Raw genomic sequence first — 11161 nt, 5'->3', positions numbered from 1 at the left:
ACCACACATCAATAGAAAGCTTATTTATTGAGCTTTCATGTGATGTATACATCTCAGTTTTGTAAAATTTAACCTTATGACTGGTTTTGTGGTCCAGGGTCACAATTGATGAAGCATAAGGAAAACTGTTAACAAGTTAACAACATAGCAAGCATTCAAGCATTGTTTATTGGGTATGTCTGGGTAGATATTGCATGTGTCATGAAAAGGAACAGTGTTGTAATGGATATGCGTGTCGCCTCCAAGCAGTAGATGACATGGAGTACATAGTCAGCTCTCTGCTCTAACAGTTCCTTGGCAACGCTGGAGAGTAGGGGAGTGAGTGATAGCCTACTTAAAGAGCAGAGCTGTGACTCCTGCTGAAGCGACCGCATCCAACACCTCGCATCCATCAGCATCTCTGAGTGAGCGGCTGCACCAGATTGAATGGCACATGCTGAGGTAACGCAACACGTTTCATTTATGCAATGTCAATTATCTTTCTGCAAATGGCTTTTAATGGGTTTTAGTACCATGGAGCCACTTTATATATAAAATAAGCAGTTGCTTGTAACTTGTGCAGGAGGTACACATTATTTTTTTGTATTTCTTTTGAAGTGTCCTTTGCTGGTCCAAAGAAGGAGGTAGTCAACAATTGTGTATCTGTTGCTAAAGAATCTTCAATATCAGAGGTCATCATGGGGTCAAGTTCTTCATCTTATGCCCCTAAAACTATTTATCTGGAGGTGGATGGAAAAGTGCAAAGGGTGAGTCTCAAGATTTTTTACACATAAATATAAGCTGTATGTTTAATATCAGATGCACAAACCTAACCTTCAGTTAACCAAGGTATTTGAGGGCACACATAAAGATGTATAAATGGCATGGACTGATGGGGTTAGTAAATATATAATGCAACAGCTTCTCTGAACTAACTTCAGCTTTTTGGAGTCATTTTTACAGTACTTTTTAACAGACTTGTGTGTGGCAATAGCTTCAAGCAATTCTCTAAAAGTTAAGAGTTAGTAGTTAGTCTGACAAACAGACTTTAGTTTTAATTTTGAACATTTTTATTGATGATTAAACTAACTTTTTTGTGTCTGGTTGAAAGTGTGCTTGCCCTTTTTTTCTTTAAGATAAATGGCAGTGGTTTGATATTTTTGTATTTTTGTGTTCAACAGTGTTTTTAAACACAAGAAGTCACCACAGCTGCATTATTTGATACAATAAAATATCATGAAATGTTATTATTTATTATTTGAATATATTTTAAAATGTCATTTATTCCTGTGATGAAAGCTGAATTTTCAGCACTGAAGACTCTTTAGTGTCACATGATCTTTAAGAAATCTGATTTGCTGCTCAAGAAAAAAATCTTATTTTTATGAATCCAACTGAAAACAGTTTTGGTGCATAATATTTTTCTAAGCCCATGATATCGTTTTCAGGATTTTTTTTTTTTTTTTTTTTGAAGAATAAAAAGGGCAAAAGAATAGCATTTATTTGAAACAGAATTATTATAACACTTTACAATAATGTTTCTATTAGATAATGCTAGTTAACATGAGCAAACAATGGACAATACATTTATTACAGTGTTTATTAATCTTTGTTAATGTTAGTTAATAAAAATACAGTTGTTGATTAGTAAATGCTGAAATTAACACAAACTAACATTAATAAATGCAAAAGTAGTGTTCATTCTTAGTTCATTTTAACTAATGTAGTGAACTAATGTTAACTAATGAACCTTGTTGTAAAATGTTACTGAAATACTTTGTATTTTAAAGTTTTTACTGTCACTTTTGATCAATTTAATGCATCCTTGATGAATACAATTTTTAATTTATTAAAAAATATATTATTGACCCCAAATTGTTTAACAGTAGAGTAACTTTTTTCATAACAGGGAAAACATTTATTAATATTAATATAATTGTACTTAAAGGCTATAACTATTTAATGTATTTTAAGACCTTTTTTAGGATAACTACTTGTGTTAAAAATATATTGAGAGTCATTGTGAGTGACAGGTGCCTTTGACACAAACAAGCATCTGTGACACCTGCCTAAGGCAAATTCAGCCCTGCTCACTAGAGCCATGCCATTATAATAAAGTATCCAGCACCTCACTGATAACAAGACTTGGATTTAATGCTCTTTGATTTTCTTCACAGATATTTTTATATTTTCATCATCCCATTAAGAAAATCGTACCTTAGTTATTATATAGTATTAATGATCTCTCGTTTTTTCAGGTGATTTTCAGTCGACACTGTAGCCCATGTGATATTAAGGAGCTTCTTTGCTCATCATCCAATATTGCCAGGTCAGTATCTTCTCTTATATGAAGTGTTTAATGCAGATTGTCATTTGAAAACTGTCTTTAATGTGCTTACGTCTCTCTAGAAACACGGCTATACTTCTGATTGACTCAGAGGGAGCACTGATATCTATTGACCCCACCATGCCTGCAAACACTCCAAAGTAAGAATTCAACATTATATTAATGTAATTTATTGATTAATTCAGAAACATTCATTGTTTTACTTTCTTTCTGTCTTTCGTTGTTTCAAGCAACTTGTATAAGGTTATGCCTCATTCCACAAACCAAGGAGGAGGTATGGAAAATGTTTTTCTCAATAAACTGTACATGATTTGGCAAAGGCAATGTTAATAACATGTGTTAAAAAAGCTAAATTAGAAATAAGGCAACTGACGGTAAACAATGTTTTTTTTGTTTGTTTGTTTCCCTCAAAAGAGAAGGAAGACATGTTCCAGAACGTCCTGTCACAAGTGGCCGAGCAGTTCAGCAGGTAAGCCGAGTCATGTCCTGTGAAAATGAGTTTGCATTTGTTGTATAGTAAATGTTATGATTCGATCAGTCAGTGTTTGGAATTACATAATGTGTGCATTTGTTTCAGGGCTTTTAGAATCAATGAGCTGAAGACTGAAGTGACCAACAGACTGGCCATGCTGGAAAAGAGAGTGGAGCGTGAGTGAATCTCTGATGTCCAGTGCATGTTAGAATTCACAACTAATGTTGTGAGCTAATATTCTTTGTATTACAGTGGAGGGACTGAAAGTGGTGGAAATTGAGAAGTGTAAAAATGATCTGAAGAAATTAAGGGATGAAATGACCTCTAGAGGAGGAGTGAGGTAAGACAGCTATTTTATTTTATTTTAGTTTAGTTTAGTTTACTTTAGTTAAGTTGTTAATTTTTTGTTTATCTCTTGCAACCAGAGTGAACTGCAATTGCAAATACAACTTTACTGATGATGGGAAGAAACTGTCTCCCAGGCGAGATGTTCCAAGCTACCCAAAGGTGAATAAACAAGCAAAAAAACACAAATTCATTTTGTTTCTTTGCTTACAAATAAAATTGTTGCACTGCTGTTGTAATAATATGTAACACTGTGTTTTGTGTTGCAGTACACACTTTCTCAGGAAACCATAGAAGCTCTGAAAAAGCCCACCTTTGATGTTTGGCACTGGGAACATAATGAGGTTTGTCATCCTTTTTGGATATCTTGAGACTGACTTACGTAGGACTTAAGTACAGCTTTATATGTAATTTCATAATTATTTCTATTGTCTTTAAAATATAATTAAAGTATACCAAGCGTTTATATTAAACTGAAATGTAAATCATTTCTATCATCATTCCTATTATATTCTGTCATGTATTTAAGTAGATTTGTAATTACGCATTTGTAATGCTAAAGCAGCAATTTAGTACATTTAAACTATATTAATTTTAAATGTAGTACTGCATCACACTACAGCTAAAATTATCATGCTTTACATCAAAATAAGTGTACTACTTTAAAGAACAACAAAAGATTATTAAAACAAACTTTTAAGTTAGCATTATTGCACAGTTCACTTTTTAAAAGTACACTTAGGTGCGTTAAGACATATGAAAGTGTACCTCTTTAAATACACTTAACTGTCTTTTTATTTTAATAATGTTTTTTGTAAGTACATTTACAATACTATTAAGACTGGAAGTATACTACAAGTGCACATTCAATACAATTAAGCACATTTCACCAATGTGCTTTCTAGCACAAAAATTGTGATATGGATTAGATCTTATTTGTAATTTATATTTGTAAGGAAAATTAAGTTTGTGGTTTTCAGCATTAGCTGTGAGACATACAGGTCACAGGGTTGCCAGGTCTGCAAAACAAAGTTTTTTCCGCAGTTTTCACCTCTGTACGGGGAGATCAAACCTGCGGCAACAGTGTAAAAAGTGTAAAAGTAGCCCAATTCCACAGAAAAAACACAGACTTGGCAACACTGTGACAGGTCATTTCGTCAATTGTGTTTTTTAATTAAATGAATGCTGTTTACAGATGCTTAGCTGTCTGGAGTATATGTATCATGACCTTGGACTGGTTAAGGAGTTTAACATTAACCCCATTACTCTCAAAAGATGGCTGGTAAGATGAGCTTTCCTGCATGTTTTATAACTAGAGTACTAGGTTTTAAAACTCATGTGCTGTGTCTTTGTTAAAGCTTGCGATTCAAGAAAACTACCGCGACAACCCTTTCCACAATTTCCGCCACTGCTTTTGTGTGAGCCAGATGATGTATGGAATGATCCATCTGTGTAACCTTCAGGTGAGGCCATGGTGACACATAGATCTGTTCTTTAGAGAGGGTGCTTGTGTGTGTTTGTCAGATCAACATGCTACTTGCTTTTGTTCCCCAGGAGAGGCTGACTATGACAGACATGTGTATTTTGATGACTGCAGCCGTGTGTCATGACCTGGACCACCCGGGATACAACAACACGTATGTCACTGACATATCCACTCTCTTAGAGAACAATAGGCCTACCACTGACAACACTGACTGCATTACACTTAAAAAAAAATAAAGGTTCCAAAAGGATGTTTTCTGCAGTGATGCCATAGAAGTGAACAGTTACTAAAAGAACCCTTTTGAAGAACATTTAAAAAATCTAAAGAACCTTTTCTGCATTTGAAAGATTTCATAGATGTTCAAGGTTCTTCATAGAACCATTGATACCAATAAAGAACCTTTATTTTTAGGAGTGTATCAGTTTGCCACTGACTAGTCAAATGACGTTTCTATTATTTATAGAGTAGGAATTGATAAAGGTTTTGCCCTCTGTAATCAGGTATCAGATTAATGCTCGCACTGAGCTGGCCGTACGCTATAATGACATCTCTCCACTGGAGAACCATCACTGTGCTGTGGCCTTCCAGATCCTCTCTATGCCCGAGTGCAACATTTTCGCCAACGTAGAGCCAGAATCCTTCAAACAGTTACGACAGGTACCTCCAATCCACTGCAAAAATTTAACACTTTTTGTTACAGATGCAGTTTCTACCCAGAGGAACATTGTATTGCTCAGAGATTGACATTTCATAGCTTCATGAATCCAGTGGTGTGCGCACACCAAATGCAAAGCCAATATTCTCCCCATATTTCCTGCATTTTCTGATACAACTAGACGTGTCAAACTGGATGTGCCATTAAGTTCTTTGCTTGGCTTGGGCGACAACGCGTCGTTTGATTTTTCCACTCAAGTTGAAATGTTTCAACTTGCGCAAAACACATGATAAAGGGTTTGCACTTATATCACGGTTTAGTCAGTTACCCAGATGCGTGGCCATGTTGGAGATACTTGGATGTAAACAACAGCTTAGATTGCACGGTTAATGTACTACTGAATATGTTGTTCTGCTAATTTATGCTGTCTAAACCACGGAAAAAAAAAACATGTGGAAGCTGCCTAAATCATATAGAGATGAACTTAGTAAGCAGGAAAGGGTGCAAAGTTTTGACAAACTTTAGTTAATAGGTGGTAAAGATATGTACGAGCAGTATTCCCTGATGAAAAAACAGCTAAAACCAGCCTAGGCTGGTTGGCTGGTTTTAGCTGGTCAGCAGGCTGGTTTTAGAGGGGTTTTGGCCACTTTCCCAGCCTGGCCAGGCTGGTCTTAGCTAGTCAGGCTTGGAGAACACCAGCTAAAACCAGCCTGGCCAGGCTGGGAGACCAGCTAAAACCAGCTACTTCCAGCTTAAACCAGCCAACCAGCCTAGGTTGGTTTTAGCTGTTTTTTTTTTTTCAATATAATATTTCACCTACCTGACCAAAAATGATAACAACAAACACAAATGTTGTCAAGATTATTACTCTGGAAATCCTAGCCACAAATGCCTTTTGTTTTTTGCACTTATTTGTTGTAACTTTTGGCAGCAGCTATAACCAGCCTAGGCTGGTTGGCTGGTATTAGCTGGTTTAAGCTGGAAGTAGCTGGTTTTAGCTGGTCTCCCAGCCTGGCCAGGTAAAAAGTGCATTTCACTTCTGCGCTTGAATGGCTGATATTTCTGTCACGTCGCTCTGTACTTTCACGTCTAGTGTGGACAGCCAAATTGCTTGTCACTGGAATCTTGTTAGAAGTTAGGACACAATGTTATGCTAAACAAGGTTGCTTTTGTTTGATCAGAAATGCTGTAAAATATTATTACAATTTTGAATATAATTTTTTCCATTTTTATGTATTTTAAGATGTAATTTATTCATGTGAAGCAAAGTAGCATTTTCTTCAGTGTCACATGATTCTTCAGAAATCATTTTAATATGCTGGTTTGCTGCTTTCATGAATATAAAGTTCAAAAGAACTGCAATTATTTAACATAGTAAAGTCTTTACTGTCACTTTTGATTATTTAAATGTATCCTTGCTGAACAAAAAAACTAACTTACTGAATAGTAGTCTATGGTAAACAAATATGCAAATGTGACAATTGCTGACATTTTAAAGAATTACCTTCTGTGCATTACAGTTAAAAATCGATACAATTCTGAATGTATTTTTTTGTGTTTGTTGTAGGCGATCATTACTCTTATTCTGGCAACAGATATGGCCAGGCATGGAGAGATACTGGACTCCTTTAAACAGAAAGTGGACAACTTTGATTTTACCAATGAGGAGCATGTTAAATGCGTATGTGTTTCCTGCTATTATGATTTAAATGCATGCTAAAACATGTTGGCTTTGTACTGTATAAGCAATTATGTGTCTTTACAGCTGAAGATGGTGTTGATCAAGTGTTGTGACATCTCCAACGAGGTCCGACCCACTGAGGTGGCAGAGCCGTGGGTGGACTGTCTCCTGGAGGAGTACTTCATGCAGGTACCTCAATACAAGCAGTTTCATGAAGTGCTTTGAAAATGAATATAGTAAAAAGCTTATTATGCTTCTATTACTTTATTATATGCTTACACTACCGTTCAAAAGTTTGGGGTCAGTATGATTTTTTTTGTGTTTCTTTTAATCAGCACGGACACCCTAAATCTTTAGTTTCTTTATTATTTCCAGTAGAACTTGAATATTTTTATCTTATCTGTATATTCTAGCTTGGGTTTTGGTTTGTTTTGGCAGAGTGACAGAGAAAAGTCAGAAGGTCTTCCTGTGGCTCCATTTATGGATCGTGACAAAGTCACCAAACCAACAGCACAAATTGGCTTCATTAAATTCGTCCTCATCCCAATGTTTGAAACCGTTATGAAGGTTTGTACACACGTTATACAGACTGACATGTGAACTGAAACTTTGAACTGAAGTTACGTAACACAGCTGTGTCTATGTTCAGCTCTTTCCACAAATTGAGGAAATCATGGTTCAACCTTTGAGGGACTCCCGTGATCACTATGAAGAGCTCAAGCAAATAGATGATGCCATGTCAGAGGTAACAAGACCGAGAATTTAGAGTTAGTCCTAAAGCTTTGTAAACGACCTTGTGTCCAAAAACGCAAATCGGAAGAACTACACTGATAAAAATGAAAGTTCCAAATGGGTTCCAAAAGTGATTCCATAGATGAACCATTTTGGGTTTCCCAAGGAAAGTGTGTAGTTCTTAAAGTGAATAGTTCTTAAAAGAACCATTTTTTCTTAGCGTGAAGAACAAAAAAAATCTAAAGAACATATCTAAAGGACCATTTGAGGAAGTTTCCATGGAGGTTAAAGTTTCTTCATGAAACCATAGATGCAAATAAAGAAACTTTTTTAAGAGTGTAAGCTTTATTATTTTTGCCTTTGCATTATGGTTTGCTCTCTTTTCAGGCACAGAAGAAGAAAACAGAGAGCATGTCTTTGGGTGGAAAGAAAAAATAGACAACCTGCTTCTTTTATGGTATGGAGAAAGAATGTTCAGTCTACTACTTAACAAAACAGCTAGAATATTGTCATTCTTCAGATTTTTTTTAGATTTGAGCCTGTGTCTTTTGGCCTTTGCTTGAAAACTTCATTCATTTCAAGAGCTTTTGAATGATAGAGCATATTAAAGTTTCACCCATGAAAATTCTGTAATTGTTTTACCTCATGTTGGACCTGTAGGACTGTTTTTCTTTGGAACAAAGAACAAGAGTGCTTCAACTGTTTTTAACGTTTTGACTTTTTTGTCTGTCCTGTTCTCTTCCTTTAGAGGTCTCAGGCTGATCCAGCTCCCAGTTACCCGAAAACTGTGGTTTTGAACTGTTTGGGCTCTCCAAGCACCCTATTTCTGAAGGAGAGTGTTGGACCCCCTTCTGTGTTTTGAGACATTAAGAATGTCCAGAAAAGGCAGTCATCAGTAATAAGGAGGTGGTCAAAATGACTGATTCTGTTGATTTTGCTGGTCTAATTATTCTTCACAGATATGTTTGCACCATTGAAATGAAGTGCTTGGCCCTCAGATGTTGTTTTATTGTCACAGGCTAGACTAAAATAAACACCTTTTGGAAATGAGCAGTCAAGATTGATCAGATTATGGCATGATATGACAACATATTGATTAATACTTTGGTATGTATTGTTTTGCAGGAACTGATTTCACCAGTGCAGCTATTAATAAAATAAATTTAGTGATAACTCAGGAAAACATGTTTAGCATTGTTCCAACAGAAAATCTTACAAATGAATAAAAAACACAAAAGCAAGTCAATAAAATATACAGTAATCTTAAAACATGTCAAAATTGGTGTTGTGTTTATAATTTTTATGGGAATGTACAAATTCACAGCTATCCACTGAGAAAGCTATAAAAATGTGCATTCCTATTTCTTTAAAAAGCAAAAAAGGTTAGGCATTTGCTAAGGCAATGTGTCTGAGACACCTGTTTAAAGACACAAGTGTTTTTTGATTACTGCGGGTGCAAAAGACACGTCTGTTTTCTCTGTCCTCACTGCATCTGGATGTGACAGTTACACAGCTGTCATTTACAGGATTACATCTTTAATGTTTACATGTTTCTGTTTTCGACCAGCAGAGGAAGCGATGAAACACTTTTCTAACATACTGTATTTATGATGATGTTTCCTTCTTGAACAACATACAAGAAATGCAATTAAATATATTCAGACAGTGTCTTTTATTTATTCGTCCTCTTTATTTTATGATGCAATGTGCAAAACAGTAGTAAATATTATATTTGCATTATCTTATGGGTCAAAGTTGGAGGCATGACTACCAAAATATGCACTATATAAAATTCATTGTTGCCACAATAGGAACCTGTTGTGGACACTGATATGACAGGAATACATTTTGTATGAATATATAAAGTAGTAATTCATGTATAATAAATAGTATATTCATATAAAAAATGTAAATGTTAATCTTAGTCATCGTACAATCATTAATTAATGCCACTAGTTTCATACCACTTGTCTGAATCCCCCTGGCAGCAGTTAAGGGCTCTGCTCATTTAAACTGACTCCAGAGAGTCTGGTGATAAATGAATTCATGAGGTTGCATTAAGGAGGGTAAAAATTTCCATAAACCTCACAGTCAGTCTGCTGGGGTCACAGGTCAGAAGTAGCTCAGTGGAGACACTTTACACAGCTTAAACTTTCATGATGGTTTGTCATAAATTTAGAGAGGTATACTTAACATGAATCTTATTTGATGGAGCAACTCACAAAAGCTGACTTTCTTTAGTTACACATTACATAAAAGGTGTTCTTATTAGAGTGTAATTATACATTTAGCTATTAAGTAATGTTAATTAAATACAACATACTACTGATTTAGAGTTAGTTGCATGTAATTATGCATAATTTACTGTAATTACTATGTTAAATATGGGTAATAAACATGTGTACCATAGACACTGTAAAATAAAGTGCTGCCAAAGATGTAAGAATATGGCCATTATTTTATCTGTGATATGATGACATTATACAGTCATTGTTTTTTTCTCAGGTTAACAGTAACATATTAATAATCTAGTGTGCATAGGATGACCACCCGCCCCGCTTTGCATTTTACCGCACAGCATTTTCACCTCTTGTCCCGCACGTCACATATTGAGAAAATGTCCTGTTGGTTTTTGAAATGATTATATTAAGAAAACGTGCATGCGTTCTTTTGCCGTTTTAAGAAAGCTTTTTATTTTTTATTTTTGCGGCGTAGTTTCCAGGCAAATGATGTGTGAAGCCTACAGAAGTCTTAAGATCAAAAAGTTAAAGTTCAGAAGGTTACAAGTGAGAGTCACCTGACTACTTCTGGCATCCTGCTGGCCCCCAAATCTGACACGAGGCTGAGGACTGTTTAAAACTGTAAACACTGGCAACATACTTTTTGGTGCCCATTTTGCCAAGTTATTAAGATTCAACAACAAACTGTTTTCATTTATCTTCTAGTGTTTTCTGCAGAATAAAGAAAATTATAGAAGTTTGGGTGGAGTAATTGACGACAGCATGATTATTTTTGGGTGAACTAGGCCTTTTGTTTGAGAACTATCAAATACTTTAGTCATAATTTTAAACAATACAACAATACAACAATTTTAATGCAAACCCTATGATGTGAATCATATTTCCCCCCACTTATTTTTTATATAATTTACAGGATAGTAAACTATGTTTAGTGTGTAATGTGTAAAATAAATAAATCAATGAATGAAATTGAAAAAATAATTATTCAAAGTTGACAGTATGATTTTGAGATCCATTTTTTTCACACTGAGGACAACTGAGAGAATCATATGCAACTATTACAGAAGGTTCAAATGCTTACTGATGCTTCAGAAGGAAACACAATGCATTAAGAGCCAGGGGGTGAAAACTTCTGAACAGAATGAAGATGTGTAAAAAAAATTTGTGATTTCGCCTACATTTTCATTTTTATTTTCATTTAGTACTGCCCTTCAGAAGATATTT

General features: G+C 35.2%; 1 protein-coding gene across 1 annotated transcript; it reads left to right on the top strand.

Annotated features, from left to right (window-relative positions):
- Positions 1-309: 309 nt before the first annotated feature.
- pde9ab (phosphodiesterase 9ab) lies at positions 310-9367 on the top strand. The gene is made up of 20 exons (XM_073840446.1): positions 310-441; positions 598-746; positions 2238-2308; positions 2389-2466; positions 2557-2600; positions 2741-2795; positions 2904-2974; positions 3051-3138; positions 3224-3305; positions 3413-3487; positions 4339-4425; positions 4502-4606; positions 4698-4780; positions 5130-5286; positions 6852-6965; positions 7050-7154; positions 7404-7532; positions 7615-7710; positions 8085-8154; positions 8446-9367. Exons 2-19 carry the CDS (start codon positions 678-680, stop codon positions 8133-8135), a joined length of 1560 nt encoding a protein of 519 aa, XP_073696547.1. The 5' UTR covers positions 310-441; positions 598-677; the 3' UTR covers positions 8136-8154; positions 8446-9367.
- Positions 9368-11161: the final 1794 nt, after the last annotated feature.

Source organism: Garra rufa, chromosome 5, assembly GCF_049309525.1.
Source record: "Garra rufa chromosome 5, GarRuf1.0, whole genome shotgun sequence".
Lineage (NCBI taxonomy): Eukaryota > Metazoa > Chordata > Actinopteri > Cypriniformes > Cyprinidae > Garra > Garra rufa.
Note: the sequence above shows the minus strand (reverse complement) of the source record. Positions and strands in the feature narration are given on the sequence as shown.